General features: G+C 52.2%; 1 protein-coding gene across 6 annotated transcripts in view; it reads left to right on the top strand.

Moving 5' to 3' along the window:
* CLN6 (CLN6 transmembrane ER protein) overlaps positions 1-16,036 on the top strand; it is a 51,697-nt gene extending 35,661 nt beyond the window's left edge. For 2 of the 6 annotated variants that reach the window (XM_059912915.1, XM_059912911.1), the window contains 7 exons: positions 5,067-5,181; positions 8,403-8,501; positions 9,654-9,842; positions 10,146-10,201; positions 11,739-11,861; positions 12,332-12,424; positions 13,502-16,036. In XM_059912915.1, coding sequence (XP_059768898.1) covers positions 5,179-5,181; positions 8,403-8,501; positions 9,654-9,842; positions 10,146-10,201; positions 11,739-11,861; positions 12,332-12,424; positions 13,502-13,772 — 834 coding nt within the window. In that variant the 5' untranslated portion in view covers positions 5,067-5,178 and the 3' untranslated portion in view covers positions 13,773-16,036. Of the gene's footprint in view, positions 1-1,791; positions 1,852-5,066; positions 5,182-8,402; positions 8,502-9,653; positions 9,843-10,145; positions 10,202-11,738; positions 11,862-12,087; positions 12,207-12,331; positions 12,425-13,501 lie in introns of all 6 variants that reach the window. The other 4 variants (XM_059912910.1, XM_059912916.1, XM_059912912.1 and 1 more) reach the window with 4 other exon arrangements.
* Positions 16,037-16,972: the final 936 nt, after the last annotated feature.

Raw genomic sequence — 16,972 nt, forward strand, 5'->3', positions numbered from 1 at the left:
AGAGTAGCTCTTTTTCGTGCTACTAAAGGACATGTCTGTTTTGGATCACCTATAAGTTGGGAGTCTTTGACTGCCTGAACTGTGGTAGTCCAATTAGAACAGCGTGTGAGTAGCAGATATGGTCATGCGGGGTTTCCACATGCAGCATCTTACTCAGTCTTTTTGTTATTTTGTGTGTGTGGAAACTGAGGTCTAAGGAGGTTTACATCATTTGCCGGCAAGAACCAGGGCCTAAACCCAGGGTTTCTGATTTCTGTTTTCTGTTCTTACTACTCCACTCTGGCTATTCCTCTTTACTCCTCCATGAGCTCCCCACCATCCAGGTTGCTCGTGGGGATGGCATGAGAGGCTGGCTCTCTTCCAGGGTGTCTCTGCCCACCTCATTGGATGCCTGTAGGCCGGTTCTCAATATCATTGCTGCACAAGACAGTAGGCAGAATCATCCTGTCTAACTCCTAGGATGCTTGGATTTCCTCTGCTACCGTCATGCTTTGCTTACATACCTCTAATGACAAGGTGCTCACTACCTTTCAAGGTACCCTATTCCAGCTTCCACCTGCTCTGTTGAGTTTTTTGTATTGTAATCAAAGTAATACATGCCCATGATTAAATAAAATTGCACAGACAGGCTTAGAGTAAAAAGCAGTGGCCCTTTTTCCACCTCTCCCTAGTACCAGAGACAACCGTGTTAGCTTCTTTTAACTGTTTCTACCAGAATTAAATTCATATGTCTAAATAATAATAACAAATACTACGTACATACCACTTTCTGTGGGCCAAGCCCTGCTCTTAAGTTTTTGCATTAAAAAAAAAAAAAGTTTTTGCATAATTTATTCAGCCACAACTCTTGACGTAAGATCTACTATTATCCCCCATTTTATAGATGAGAACATTGAGGCCCAGGAGGTAACTTGCTAAAGATTTGGTTAGTGGTAGAGCTGGGATATGAACCCAGGCAGTCTCCAAAATCCACACTCAAAAGCTATGCTCCACTGCTATTTCTTGGTTTATCAGTTGCTATTAGCCTCTAAGCTAACGTTTACCTACTAATTTCCTGTTATGATTTGGTTCACTTATGCCTCTCCTATCTTCACAAGATGGTTTTGTATCACCATTTTTAGTTTTGCTCTTTGTTACCTTTGTAGCCTTAAGGAATATGTATATACCATTATTTCTTTTTCGGTCAACTGTAAAATAATATCTTTTTTTCCCCAAATTTTACTTATTTATTTATTTATTGAAGTATAGTTGATTTACAATAAGGGCAGTATCTCTTGATTCCTTTTTAAAAGAATATTAGTCTTCTACCCTAATCTTTAGCATTCTTTACCCTTTCCCCAACTCCTGTCATCTATAGTTTTACTTTCAAGTTGTCAAGGTTAACAGTAGTTTTTACTTGCTGTTTTTTAACCATAATTGCCTTCCATGTTTTGTTTGTGGATTGATTCTGAACTTTGAAAATCAGTATACAATGTTTTTATTAGTTAAGCCATGTAAATATTGTTCCTTACAGAGTCCAGTAAGTTTAACAGTTACATTTGCTTTCGTATATTGCTTTTGTTTTTCCTGGAGTTTCTAATTGCCTTTCCTTTTTTTCTCTTATTTTTTTGCCTTCATTTTCTCATTTTTTGTTCAAACTTGTCATCATGTCAGGTATTTCACCATTGTGTATATAGAACCAAAATCAGTCCCTCTATAGTCCCCATCCATAGGTCCCTGCTTGACTCCACCATGGCTGAGACTGCTGACCGCTTTGAATATTTCATCTATATGTTATGTGCTTTATGGCAGGGGTCCCCAATCCCCGGTACCAGTCCACGGCCTGTTAGGACCCGGGCTGCACAGCAGGAGGTGAGCAAGTGAGCGAACCTTCATCTGCCGCTCCCCGTCACTCCCCATCACCACCTGAGCCATCCCCCCCATTGCTTGCATTACTGCCTGAGCCATCCCCCATCTCCGCCCACCCCCCACTGCACCCCGTCCATGGAAAAATTGTCTTCCACAAAACTGGTCCCTGGTGCCAGAAAGGTTGGGGACCACTGCTGTATGGTATGCGCTCCCCAACTGTCGTGGTGTCAGTTTTCCCAGATGGTAGACTTGTAAAGCCGTGGAGGAGATTAAAGGCCATCCTTGTCTTGGGTTACCTGCCATTGTGCTTTCACTGTTGTTCTCAGCAGGAGAAAACCAGTCAGATGCTCTTGATTCCCAAGTTAGGTGTCTGCCCTGCACCTGCCCTTCTTCTTCCTGCTCTGCTCAGCCCGGCTGGACTCATGACAGGGATCCCCATTGACTGAGTGCCTCCTGAGGTGGAAGAGGAAATAGTCACTGAGCCCCTAGTGTGTGCTTGGTATCCACAGCTTCCAGAGACCCACACTTAAGTGCTTCCCAGGCTTTCAAAACGCCTTTATTTCCTGTACCAAACATCCTGCTCTTTGCCCAGTTTGAAGGTTTCCAGAATAAAACACTGAGGACTGTTATTCTCCTTCCCCATCAAAGTTCTTCAGGCCCGGAGGTTGCCACCCATCTGCTTTTTGAGGCCTTGCCCTGATGGTCACAAAGGGGAAGGGGCATGGTGGGCCCTCTATACCAGTCACTTGCCTAAGACAGTGACTGAATATCTGCCTCGGTCCGAAGGCCCAGCAGCCCCTCCTCTTCCTTCCACCAGTAAGCCAGGCATCTGAGCTCCCTGCAGCACCTTTCTCACTTCCACCTCCAGGCCTTTGATCCTGCTCTCCTGCTGCTTTTCTGCCTACTTGAATCCACCCAACCATGCTTCCAGGCTCCCTTTCTTCCTGCAGGTTTTGCATACTGCTTCAGGCTACGCCAATCCCTCTCTATCTTGATCTCCTGATATGCCACAAAGCTTATAATAATCACCAACAAAATAGCAAGATACTTAGAGCACAGGTCTTGAATCCATGTAGACCCAGGTTTGAATTCTCTGCCTTTCAGGACTCCTGGATTGCGAGTGTCAGAAAGCCAGTGTGAACTACAGCACCCTTAGCAAAAGGGAATGTATTGGCTCTTGTGGCCAAACCATTGCCTTGGGGACGCCTGGAACTGGGAATGTGAACCCTCTCAGGCCTTCTTCTCCTCTTTTTCCCTGCTCCTTTCTGCAGGGCTACTTCATTCTCACCTGGCTGTCCCTTGAGGCTGGAACCTTGGCCACAGGCAGCCCCGTGCTCTCATCTTTAGCGTCCCAGCACCTGAAAGGAAGATGCTCTTTTCAACTCTAGTTAGAAAAGTCCCACTGCGCCGGCCTGGGTCACTGGCCCTCTCTGTGGCTCAGGATACATCATCTCTCACCAGAAGAAGGAGGGAGTAGGAAGGCTGACAAAAGGAATAGTTGATACAGCTTCTTACTAGTGGGGGTAACCTTGGTTAAGCCTCAGTATCCTTATCTGTAAAATGGGAGGGTAACAGCCTCCTGGTATGGCTGTGGGGATTAGATGAGATGGTGCTGGTGAAGCTTCTAGCACAGCACACAGTCGGCACTCAGTAAGTGGTGGGCACTGGGTAGAGGGGACAGGAAGACTTAGTTGACCTAGGAAAGGCTCACTCCACCCGCCTTGCTTGCCGCAAGAGGATGATGAGATCCCCCAAGAGCTTGCCTCTCTGTGTCTGGGTTGCTCTAGGAGCCCAGTGTGGACCATACTTGGAATTGGCTAAAAATGATCCCAGAGTTGTGGAAGCAATAGCAGTGTTGACAGAGCTATTGTTTGCCACTAAAACAAATGAGTAACTGGTAACTGAGATTGTTTTATATCAGCCAGTAATCACTGAGTATAACTCAGGTACTGAGCTGAAAACTCTGGAGAATATGGACTCAACATCACACAGCTCCTGGTCATGGCACTAGTTGGGCAGTACAACTTACATCTCAGTCATCTTAGGAGGAGTGGGCTGCTTGTCACTGGAGGTATGCAAGTAGTGGCAGGGACACTATAAAGAGGATTTGTACTCTGATGGGGAGGTTGGTGAGTTGAGAGAACCTTAAAATCACCCTTCTTCTTGAGGGTCTAGATACGAGCAAAACTCCAGCCCAGTGATGTCATGGCCTGAGTGGGAGTTAGGGATGATGCACTCCCTGTAGTGGGCTTTGGGAAAAGCTTCATCAGGGAAGCCTTCTTGGAGGAGGTGGCACATGCACTGGCCCTTTAGCTTCAGCTCATTTGTGAAGAGCAGATGGCTGACTGCTTTGCAGGAGAGACAGGCATCCAAAGGTGTGTTGTCAGATGGTTCTCCTCTTCTTGCCACGTCTCTCACATCACCTTGTCCCTGCTGCCTTCCTTCTTAGGTTTCACTGTGGATTGGTGAGAAGAAGGACACCTGCAGCCCTGTTCCTACCTCCTCATGGTTCAGAAACCAAGGGAAAGGGAGATCCCCTGTTCATCCCAGTCTATAGTCTGTAAGGCACATCTCACCAGAGGGCTCTAATTGATCCAGCTCAGGTCACATGCCCATCCCGTGGACCAATCACTGTGGATACAATGATGGGTTAGAGGTTAAAAATATAAGCTCTGGAACCTAATCATTTAGGTTCAAATATTTAGCTATGTAACTTTGGGCAAGTTGCTTAACATCTTGGGCCTCAGTTTTTTCACTTGTGTAATGGGGGTAATATTCTAACCTCAGATGGTTTCTGTGAGAATTAAGAGAGTTAAATGAGATGGTACATGCAAACAGCTATAGTAGTGCCTGGAATATAGAAAGTGTTCAACAAAGGTTAGCTATCATCATCCATCACCATGTTTCATGCTTTTCAGCCACATTTGCATCCTTTGCCCCATCTGATTTCCCCGTCATTCAATAGGTAAGAAAACCCAACAGTTATTATACCCTTTGGGCATTTTCCTGCCTGAATCATAGAGAAGCAAAGGTCAGGGCAGACGGAGTCCACTCCCAGGATACCTTCCCATGGACCACAGTATTTCCAGCAAAACCTTTTCCTAGAACTTAATCATGTGTGCTTCCTCCTGCTCCCAAATCTCTGTGGCTCATCTTCGTGGGGAAGCTTCGCATGGGAGGAGAGAAGAGCTGACCCCTTTTGTCTGCCCCTTCCCCAGGCACAGCTCCGTCAAGGCTGATGAGGCTGCCAGCACGGCTCCCTTCCACCTTGATCTCTGGTTCTACTTCACCCTGCAGAACTGGGTACTAGACTTTGGCCGCCCCATTGCCATGGTGAGTGTGAAGCTGTGGACAGAGCCCTGACCAGCAGTGAGGAGACAGGGTGACTTGAATTGTCAGAGTGACCTCAGACAAGTCATTGCCTGTACCAGTACACTGTGAGAATAGGTCTGGAGGCTTTCATGTCCTTTAGTTCTACGACTGTGACCAGTGCGGCAGCTGCCAGCGAGTGGGGGATCCGGAGGGGCCTGACTAGTCATACTGCGCCCGCCCATATCTCACACCCAGGTTTAACCAAAGCACCAATTCAGACGGTGGGGTATGAGAAAGGATCCCACCAGCTTTCCCCACAGCCTTGGGATAGTATTGTTTTTCTGGAGGTGAAGAGTATAGGCTGAATTTGCATATCATGTATGACTTGAGCCTTGGGTAATTTTTAGTGTCATCTGGTGAAACTGTCCCCTTCCCTCCAAGGCGATTTCATGCATCAGTGTACAGTGGTGGCCTCTACGGAGATTAATACTGGAAGAGCACCAAATCCCCTCACTTGTCACGAATAAGATAGATAGATAGAAAGATAGATAGATAGATAGATAGACAGACAGACAGGTAACAGAAGGTGAAAAAAATTGAGTGAGTTCCCACCAAGAACTAAGGTGTTAATTTTTGCATGTGGGTGGTAAAAATAACAATATCCAACACTGAAACTGACACCTCATACATGCTAGTGCTAATGCAAATTAGCAAAGCCCTTTGGGAAAGCAGTTTGTCAAGGCGATAACTAGTACCTAGAATAGTGCCTAGCAAGGTATGTGCTTAGTATACTTGTACTGAATGAATAATAACAGTAAGCTAGAAATAGCGGTTAACATACATTGAGCGCTTACTCTGTTCTAAGCTCTTTATGTGTTTAAACTTATTTAGTTCTCCCATCAATGCTATCATTAATCTCAATTTTATAGATGAGAAGACTCAAGGATAGAGAGGGTAAATAACTGGCTCAAGATCACCCAACCAGCAAGTGGAGGAGCTAGCACCTGCCCCCAGGCACTCTGGCCCCAGAGCCCACCCCCTTCCATCATGATTTTATCCAGAACCCTAATACGTTCATCCCTCCTGACTCAGTACGACCCCTCCCAAGAATCTGCCCTGAAGATGTAATCAGCAAGAAGACAGCCTCTGTACCGAAGATGTTCATTGCAGTGTTGCTTATAATAGCCAAAACTTGGAAGGGACTTGAGTGTCCAGCAGTAGGGACTGGGTAAATCAGCTTTGCTGTATGCAGTCTAGAGGATGCTACCTGGGCATTAAACAGGAATTATGAATACTCTAGAGCAACCTGGAATGTTTAAGGAGAAAAAACATGCCTAAGTGGCATGCATATTGACTGCCTGCCAATCAGTAACGGCCCTAACAGTCTTGTATACATGGGATCAAAGACTTGAAGGGGATGAAGAAAAGCTTCCTGGCAATGGTGTCGGGGAGGAGGTATGGTGGCTGCTGATTCTTCTTTCTGCAGGCTTGCCATAGGTTTACATGTTTTTTAAATGTAGGTGAAAGTAAAGGGACTGAGCCAGGAGTCAGGGCACCCAGTCAGTTTTATAAGTGACTTTGGGCAAGTCAGTGTCATCTGGGCTTTGGTTCTGTCATCTGTAAGATGACTGGTCGGACTAGCTGCTCTGAGCCCCCGTGCAGCATGAAGGTTCCGCATACTGGGGGACAAAGGAGCTGCCCATCAAACTGGTGTTACAGGGAGAGGGGAGATGAGGCCAGGGGCAGGCTCATGGCTCTCCTCATTCACTAGGACTCAGCCTCATCAGGTCTAATAGGGGTCTCCTGCAGGGCAAATCACTTCCCCCATCCTGCTCAGAGTTGCTGTGGCCAGTATAACCTTACGTGGGCTCATCAGGAGTATACATTTGAAAAACTCGTGTATACACTGGAGCTTTTCACATGTACCCATGATAGTCCCAAATTTGTAATAAGTACAAAATAAAACCTTTTACAAGTTATAAAAGTAATATGTCATAGTTATAACAAGTCACTTCATACCCAGGGGTAAAAAGAAGTGTGAGACTCTCCCTTTCCAGTTCCACCTCTGACAGTTTGAGGCTCATCCTTCCACTCCTTTCTCTACTCATGCAAACGTATGTATACATCCTTTTTTTTTTTCTCTAACCAAAATGAGATTTTACTTTATACTTTATTTTACAACTTGCTTGTTTTACTTTAGAATATATCATGGCTGTCTCTCCATGTCAGTACATATGAGGTGTCATTTCTGTTAATGGCTACTTAACCTTCTATAGAAAAGATGTACTGTAGTGTATTCAAGTAGTCAGCCTATTTCTGGTATTTTGCTATCACAAAGAGTGTTTCAGTCAACATATATATCTTGCTATAGATAAAGATACAGAGATACATGCACACAGCAAATAAGAAAGAGAAAGAGATTGAGATTCTTGTATCCTGAGAGTTTTATTTCTGCAGGGTGAATTTTTGATTGAAATTTATGGTCATTACACGTGTTCTCAATCAACAGATAGTGGGCGTACGGTGTGGCAGGGCGGAGGTTGTGAAGTGTTTGGACCTCGAATAGGGGTTTTCCCACTGACACCGACAAGGCTGGGTCTCACTGGGTAGAGCAGTAGGAGGAACAAGGGCATTCTAGACAGAGGAATGGCCCTGGCCTGCCTGCCTCTCTCAGGGAAGGTAGAAAAGGAAGAACTGAATCTACTTTGTAGAACTCACTTATTTTCTCCTTTGTTTCATAAGCTGTAGTTTCGACCTGATTCGGAAGTGGTCCATCTGCTCAGTGGACAGAGTGTTTTTCCATACCTGGGTGGCCAGGAGATCTTGTCATCATCCTAGGACCTGGAGTGCCAGATCCTTAAGGGTCCATGTAGATCACCTGGGCCACATTTCGTGTTACAGATGGGGGAACTGAGGCCTGAAGAGGGGAAGAACTTGCCCAGGGTCACCCAGAAAGTTGGTGCACAACTGAGTCCCAAAGGAGCCTCCAACTCTCAGGCCGGTACCCAGGGACCTTTATTTAGTACCCACAGCGAGAGGGACACACGGTCAGGCCCTGGATTTGTGTCTGCTGTGTGCTTACCTTCTCTGGGACTCAGTTTGTCTGTCTGAAAACACCTTCACTTCAGTGCTGCTGAGAGGATCCCAAGAGATCACAGAAAGAATGAAGTGTGTGCAGAAGAGGTACTGAGGGCCTCACGGGGCTGTGCCTAGTAAAAACCATTCCTCCCCTTGCTCCCCAGCTGGTGTTTCCTCTCGAGTGGTTTCCGCTCAACAAGCCCAGCGTGGGGGACTACTTCCACATGGCCTACAACATCATCACGCCCTTTCTCCTGCTCAAGGTACAGTCCAAAGCTCCCTGCCCTCCCTTCCCACCCTCATTTCTTCCTGCACCTGGCAGGAAACTGGTGCCGAGCCCCGGGAGTGCCCTGAATCAGGCTGTCCCCTGCCTGACTCTGGGGGACAAAGGCTGTGATAGAGGGACATGTCAAGCCCCAGGAGAGGCGAGACTGCCTCTGGCCGGGAGGCATGGAGAAGGCCTCCCCAAGGAGGGTCGTTTGATTTGGGCCTCCGCCTGGTGTGCTTGGGGATGAACTGGGAGAGACCTTCAGGCAGGAGCACCTGAAGACAAGGCCGTGCTGGAGGAGCCATAATACATCTGGGGAGGCTGAGGTGGAAGGAGTGGCTGGATCGCCCAGGGTGAGGTCAAGGACCAGTTGGGAAGGCAGGTGGGGGCCAGGTGGCAGGAAGGGCAGCAAAGGGGGGTGAGCTCTCTCCTCTGGCCTGGAGATCCCTGACTTTGAGATACCACTGGGAACACAGAGCTATCTCCTAGATAGCTGCAGGAGATAGACATCTGGGTGATGGCTATCTCCAAGGTAGCTCTCGGCAATGCTGGCTTTGCATTTTGCCACATAAGGGCTCTTAAAACTATCGCTGTTTACTGTCCCCATCATTTTGTTTTTAGAGAGACATTTCAGATCTCCAAAAAATAGGGAAGGTGTAATCTCAGAATTCAGAGGGTCTTTAGTAAAATAATTTAGTTTCAGAAGCAACTGCTGCATCCCTGTCATTTTCATTTTTGTTTGCTTGGATTGCTCATTTGCTCAGAAATGGGAGGGTCTCCTCAACAGGCCAGCCCAGTGACCCAGGAGCAGTACTGGGGGTGGTGGGAGGGCGGGGCCTGGAGCCTGGATGCCTGTGTCACCTCCAGCACAGCCGTCGGTGTGTGTGACCTTGGGCAGAGCTGGCCCTGCTGAGTGTGTTTCCCCTCCAGCACAAGAGGGTGCTGATCCCTGGCCCCTGCTGGGTTCACAGGGATCTTGTGGGACTCTGGAGGCTGGACTGGCCCCACTAAAGGGACCCACCAATTTGAGAGTGACGTTCCAGCTGGTGGCATCCCTCCCACTCTGGGTGTGAGGGAGGGGAGCAGAGGGTGTCTCCTATCATGGTGGAGGCGGGGGTCATGCTGTCGGGCCTCCCTCTGACCTCAGCTCATCGAGCGGTCCCCACGCACCCTGCCGCGCTCCATGATCTATGTCAGCATCATCACCTTCATCATGGGCGCCAGCATCCACCTGGTGGGTGACTCTGTAAACCACCGCCTGATCTTCAGCGGCTACCAGAACCACCTGTCAGTCCGTGAGAACCCCATCATCAAGAATCTCAAGCCGGAGACGCTGGTGAGCCTCCACCCCGGCCCTGCGGTCTGTCCAGGGGGCCAAAGAGGCTGCCCGACCTATCACGGTGCCCTAGATGAGGGCAGGCCGCCCCGCCAAGCTAGGATGCTCCTGTGTTACTAGGAAGTGGCACGTAGGCTCCCACCAGGGCCCCCTCCTCCGGGTAGGGAGGGACTGAGGGCAGCTGGGGGAGGCCTGGGCATTGGGGGGAGGGGTCCGCCGGGTTGCGTGGGTCCCGCACCCTCCCTGAAGCCCCTCCCCGAAGCCCTTCCCCCTCTGCCCCTGCCTCGCCTCTGCCACCCCCAGATCGACTCCTTTGAGCTGCTCTACTACTACGACGAGTACCTGGGCCACTCCATGTGGTGAGTAATGGGGCCCGTGGCCTCAGCCAGCTCTGCCGCCGGCCTTGGTGACACTGAACAAGGGCCTGGGGTCTCCAGGTGTCGAGCGCAGCGGCTGGAACGGCGTGCTCTTCCCCGGCGGGGGCGCTGTCACTCAGCTCTGGCTCCCGCCGCGCCGCCTTCCGCTCCCGCCAGCCCGCGGTGCCCGCGGCGGCCACTAGAGGGCAGCGAGTGGCTGTCCTCCCTGGGCCGAGGCTGCAGTGCTGATAAACATCTTCCCCACCCTGGGGATGGGGACCCCGCCGTGTTGGGCTGCGGTCTTAGGCATGGAGGCGGAGAGGAAGATGAGTAGGTCCGGCTGGACTAGGTCGGGGGTGGGGCGGGGGCAGGGGTGCTGCCTGTGCCCCCACTCCTCCGAACTCCCAGGGGGGCGCCTCCCACCCCTTCACCCACAGTGGAGGAAACCTCACGAATGCGGGCTCAGCCACAGGAGATGCAGGGCCCCAGCTGGGGGCAGTCATCTGTTCCAGGCCCACACCTTACACAGGATAAGCTGGGGCCAGTGGGAGGGGGTTTGGCCATGGGTTGACAGCTAGTGACAGAGCCAGCCCTGGGCCTGGGTGGCCCCACTCCCGAGCGAGGTGGGCTTACTTTTGTCGCACTTGCCCTATGCTGTGTTTCTAGGTTCTGTTTGGGGGCCTGGAAGGTCAGGGGCTTCCTGGACAGGCAGGCCTCTTGCCAGTTCTCCCTGGCTTGTGCCAGAAGACCCTTCCCATGGAAGGCTGGGGACAGGAGGAGGAGAGAGGAAGAGAGGCTTGGAGAAACGAAGGAGCAGGAGAGGACTGGGAGGGCGCGGGGGCCACATGAGGGGGGAAGAGGGGAAGGTGGGGAAGGAGACAAGATGGTGCGTGGGAAGAGAAAGGGGGTGTGTGTGATGGCACAGCTGCGTGGGGAAAGCAGCCTGTGTGTGGAGAGGAGAGAGGGCGGTACCTTTGGGGTGAGATGGTGTGTGTGTGGAAAGGGGGTGAGGCTGTGGGCTGAGTGTGGGTGAAGGGGCTTCACAGAGCTCTTTGGAGGCCCCTGGCAGGTGCTGTCCCCCCCACCTTATTTTAAACTGGGACCTCGGGCCTCTCCCTCCTCGACCCTGCTGGGTACACCCCTTTCCAGGGCAGTGAGGGGCTGGGACTGCTGGTATTTGGGTGCGTACACGAGGCAGACACACACACACACACACACACACACACACACACGAGTGAGTGGGGTGGCCAGCGCCGCGTGGGAGAGAGCTGCCCCTCCCCTCACCCCCCAGCCTGCGGGGCTGTGATCGGCATGTGCTCAGGGAGCAGACCTCATCTTCCTGCTTCCCTCCTGGGCCCCCTGCTCGGGAAAGGCTGCCAGGGAAGAGTGCCACCCGAACCAGGCATTTTTGTAAGCCATGAAGTGAGACTGCATAGGATGGTGCAGGGAACCAGTACAAGGACGGGCGGGGGAAGAGGCCCTGGGTGGGGGCAGCTGGGCGGGGCAGCTGGGCGGCTCAGCACTGTCTTCCCTGCTGCAGGTACATCCCCTTCTTCCTCATCCTCTTCATGTACTTCAGCGGCTGCTTCACTCCCACCAAAGCTGAGAGCTCAATGCCAGGGGCAGCCCTGCTCCTGGTGGTGCCCAGTGGCCTGTACTACTGGTGAGTGGACGCTGGACCTGGGGTGCGGGGAGGGAGGGTGGGGGCCCTTAGTGAGCCAGGTAGTGAAAATGTGCTCTTGACCGCAGGGCTGCTGTGTGACCCCAGGTGAGACTCTCCCTGTTGAGGTCCCTGCTTCCTGCTCTTTCAGTGGGGACTGTGACTGCCTAATGGTGGCCGCTCTGTGACCAGGAAGCCAGGCCTGAGTGTGACCTCTTCACATTCACAGTGCAGCCTCGGGGCCAATAGAATCCATCTCCGACACCAGGCCCTGTAAAGGCCTTGCGACCTCAATTTACTCCTCTGTGAAATGGGGATAATACCCGCCTGTCTCCCTCTTAGGACATGGTGAGAATCCAGGGGGAGAGAAGGGGGCTTTGTAAACTATGAAGCATCATGGAGATGACAAGGACAGATATGTGGGGAATTCCATGGCCTCAGGGGCTCCCTGCCTGGTTTCCTTTTCCCTCCAGCTCTCTCTTCCCGTTCCAGAGGATCCAGGCCTCAGCCGGGCTCCTACCCCTCCTCTGTCGCTTCCGCTCTGGAGAAAGGCTCCCCTGGGGATGGTGGGTGTCCTGGAAACAACTAGCCCTTCTCTGGTGGGAAGCCTCCAGCCAAATGAAAAGGGCCTCCTCTCCTGGGGCCAGCTCCGGCCCACCTCCAGGGGCTGCCCCTGGCCAGCTGTGGGGGTCCACCAGAGCGAATCCGCATACCCGCTGAGGGCAGGATTAACAGGAATGGGTGGTAACTACAGCTGGAGGGAAAGAGGTGAGACGTGGGAAGAAGCTTCGGCCCGTTCTTACCCATAGCACTACCAGAGTGATAGCTACAGGAGGCCGTTTATTGAACAATATGCTTTTCCAAGTATGTAGTTCTTGAGAGATAGGGCCATTTATGCCCCCTTTATGAGCAAGAAAACAGAGGCTCCAAGATGTCATGTAAATTCCCCAAGGTGACACAGCCACTAAGTTGCAGAGCGATGTAGTTCCTTGAGTGGGATGGCTCAGCATTGCGGTTCTCTCTATAGGCAGGGGAGTGGACGAGATAACCTCTCAGAAGCCCTCTAGCCGGTGTTACTGAGTTCCTGGCCACATGCTAGGTACTGCCTTAAGAGCTGGAGAGAACCCTGGGAGATGAGACTATCCCAGCCTTCAAGGAGACAGTAATGACAACTTCCATCAGCTGAAACTGCATTCCCAAACTCAGACGCCTTTAGGAACCAAGCTGGTAACAGAAATGCATGAAGCAGGCATCAAGTGAGGCAGTAGGGAGTGGTGGGGACTGTGGCAAGCTGCAGAACAATGCTCTCTCTAAAGGCAGCAGCTGCTTTCTCCTCATCAGTTATTGTCATGTGGGAATACAAGCCTAACGTGAGCAGGGAAACCAGAACTCCACATTGGCAGGTAATCTGCTATTTACATATTGGCAACAAACTCAACATTTAAAAAAATAGTAACTCTACAAGCCAAATCAATATGCTACGTATGGGCCATGGCTCAGAGTGAAGTGGTTGCCTGAGCCCCTCACTTGACGCGCTATTCTGACCGACTGGGTGGGCAGCCTGGTACTTGGGTAGAGGGAGGGATGCCGGGCAGGATGGGCTGTCACGGCACCCACCTCCCCTCACCCACTGGCCTCCTTAGGTACCTGGTGACTGAGGGCCAGATCTTCATCCTCTTCATCTTCACCTTCTTCGCCATGCTGGCCCTTGTCCTGCACCAGAAGCGCAAGCGCCTCTTCCTGGACAGCAACGGCCTCTTCCTCTTCTCCTCCTTTGCCCTCACCCTCCTGCTCGTGGCGCTCTGGGTCGCCTGGCTATGGAATGACCCCGTACTCAGGAAGAAGTACCCCGGCGTCATCTACGTCCCTGAGCCCTGGGCCTTCTACACCCTCCACGTCAGCAGCCGACACTGAGTCCAGGGCACTGGCCACTGGTGCTCTGCCGGGTGGGAGATGGGCCATTGAGGGCATCTGAGCATAGGGAGTGTGTGTGTGTGTGTGTCCACCCACGTGTGTGCAACCCATGGCTTAGAGCATGGGTGAGAGTATGCATCGTGCGTGTGGTTAGTTGTGTGTGTGTATGTTTGTGTGCACATGCACACACATGCAGAGTGCATCACTGTGAGACTGAATTGTTTTGGTCAAGTTTCCATTCGGTTTGCCTCTTCAGGATGGGATGTAGTTTGAGGCAGTGTGTCCAGGCCAAGAGCTGGGGCCTGCCTTCCTGTGCATCTGATGGAATCGGGCCCTCTCACTTCCACTGCTCAGGGCTATCTCTTCTTCCTGGGCTGTCTTCTGGTAGCTGCCAGAGAGGCCTGGGTGGGGCAGAGGTTGGGAGGGGACTTGGTCTTTCACCTACTACCTGGTTCACTCCTCAGGCCCGCCCAGACCCTGGAGGCTAGATTACACGGGTTACATGAACTCGCTGTGTATTAATGAGCAAAGCACAACCCTTCCCTGGGCCTCATTTGCAAGAGTTGGGCCCACAGTCCCAAAGCGTGTTGGTGGGCGGGTTGCAGTCTCCTCTTGGGGCACCCTTAGGAGGGGTGAGTGGTTCTACCCCGTCCCTGCCCTCTCTGACCCCGGGAGGGGTATGTGCACCCCAGATCCTCACCCAACCTCAGGCTGCACGGGGTGTTGAGCCACCCGACTGTGGGGAGCCAGAGGCCAGCCCTCCCCGCCACCCACCGGCCTGATCTCAGGGTCTGGCAGTGGTCTCTGATCTCCCTCTGCCAGAAGCTCTCTCTCCCTCCCCGCTCCAGGATCGTGGCCCCACTTCGTGTGAGGCTGACTGCAGGTTTCTGAGTGGCCGCCGAAGGCAGAGTTCTCAGGCACTTGCACTGTTCCCTGAGCCGCTCACTAGGGGTGGGCACGTCGTGAGGCTCTTCAGACAGCCTTGTCTCAGCCTCAGTCTCTGCCTGCCGCCAGCAGGCCTGCTCCCAGGAAAGGGGCCCTCGTTCCCCATGGGACGCCCCCCCGCCGCCTCCCCCGAGGCACTGGGGCCCGGTCTCCTCCCACGGCTGCAGGCCCACGGCCTAATTTCCCAGCAGTGCCGGCCTGCGTGTGCGCAGGGGTGTCGGGGGCCTGCCTCGCCTCCCCCGGCCCCGCCTCCTCTCCTGTGCTCTCAGGGAGCCCTGTGCCTCAGGGCCTCCTTTCACCCTTCATGCAGTGGTCCCCCAGCCCCCGTCAGTCCCCGTCTGCTGGCAGCATCAGGGGTGAGAAGTGTGACTAAAGGCGGTGTGGAGCCCAGCCTGACTGGCGGCTGCTGCTTCCTACTTGGGGAGTGAATCTGGGAGGCAGGAGGAGGGCGGTCCCTGGAGCAGGGGAGGGAGTGGCTGGTCTGGGGCCCAGGCAGGAGCCCTGGGCTGACCCCAAGGGCCCACTCAACCCCGTGTGGCTGAGAGCAGGTGCTGCCACTGTCCCCTGGCCCTCCGTGCCACTTAGTAGGATCCTGCAGTTGGGGGTCACCAGCAAGAAGGGCCTCCTCTAGGTCCCAGCTCGCTTCAGAGGAGTCTGGGGGGGGTCACAGGGGTGGGGACCAGCATAGGGCATCTCCAGACCTGCCCCTCAAAGATGTCCCCCTGAGCCTCCCAGCTGTGCTGCAGCCCGTTCCAGAGGCTGACGCAGAGAGGCTGCCCTGTGGGGGAAGGTGGCAAGCCTGGTTTGTGGGAGGTTGGCACGTAGCCTTGGGCAAGCTGTTTAATCCCCCGGGTCCTCAGCTCTTGATCTTTGAGGGTCTCAGCCTCACCACACAGCCACCAGCGGCTTTGTGGGCTACTGTTACTAGAAAACACAGGGGAGGGCCACGCTGAACAGGAGCCGCATCATTGTAGGCCATGTTGTGATGAGAAAAACACCTTCTGAGGAAAGCAGCTTTGTTTTTCAGGCTTGCTGCTGAGGCATGTTACAGTACGGTAACCCTCCTCACACCCGGAGTGTGGACATAAAGACTGGAGTTTAGGATTCCCACTTTGCTTTTCCCAGGCACCTTTTAAAATAACCACTCAGCGTTTAAACCCATAAAAAGCTGGTGACCTCTGCCCCTACCACTGTATGATAGGTGCTTGGTACCCTGCTCTCTTCTCCCTCAGGACCTGGGACGGGGGATGGTCCTTCCCCTGGCTCATTGCGCCCCCTGGCCTCTGGGATCTGAAATAATAAATCTTGTGGCTCTGCTTCCTTCGTGTGGATGTATTGAAACTGCCTTCAGTCAAAAGGACCCCGTGGGTTTCATTTCCCCAGAGTGGGAGCTGGATGCTGAGGGAGATGCCTGCCGCCCCCGCGTGGGTGGCTTGTGCCCCCTGACTCAGCAGGTCACAAGTCTGCACATTCTTAATTCATAAGCCAGCTGCGGCCTTTCAGCACACAAGGGCCCCCACCTGCCCAGCAACCTTGTTTGAATCCTTCCCTACCTCAAGGCCACTGTTAACTCCAAAGCCTGCTCCAAGCCTGTTCTCCATAGAAGGACTTAATGGATATCTTCTGAGCAGGCATAGGCCTGGTTATGTGGGGTCTGAAGCTTATACAATTTTGGGGGTACTTGATAAGAAAACAGTAAAAAAAAAAAAAAAAAGTAAAAAATTAGGTATGAAAACGAGTATTCAGAATGGAAAAGAAATCACAGCAATTTATTGGAGCCTTGGAGAGTCATTTCCCTCTTGACCAAGATCTCTTTGGGCAGTTTACTGAAAATATTGCGCTAGAAATACTTCTTAATTGCAACCTGGCTTCCCTCCACCTAGAAAACTCTAGGCCAATGGTTTTCAAAGTATGGCTCTGGGTGGCAGAAGAAAATGCAGATTCTTTCCCCCTTTCACCTGCTGAATCAGAAATTCTAGTGATAGGGCCCTTCAGGTGAACAAAATCTCAGCCCCCAAGTGGCATTGGAGGGGGTTTCTGTTTTGCGTCCTGAGATGAAGTGTAGCCTACACACAACAAGGTAAAGCATACACCTTGAGAATTTTTGTAGAGTGAACCCTCAGGTAACCACCACCCTATGCAGGTGTTTTCAACATTAGAAACACCCCCTTAGAGACACCTAAAAACACGTAAAAAAGGAGTTGTCCAGGGTGTCTCAGTTGGTGTGCCTTTGGGGACACACAGGCCCAAACTCT

Source organism: Balaenoptera ricei, chromosome 2, assembly GCF_028023285.1.
Source record: "Balaenoptera ricei isolate mBalRic1 chromosome 2, mBalRic1.hap2, whole genome shotgun sequence".
In the NCBI taxonomy this organism is placed as follows: domain Eukaryota; kingdom Metazoa; phylum Chordata; class Mammalia; order Artiodactyla; family Balaenopteridae; genus Balaenoptera; species Balaenoptera ricei.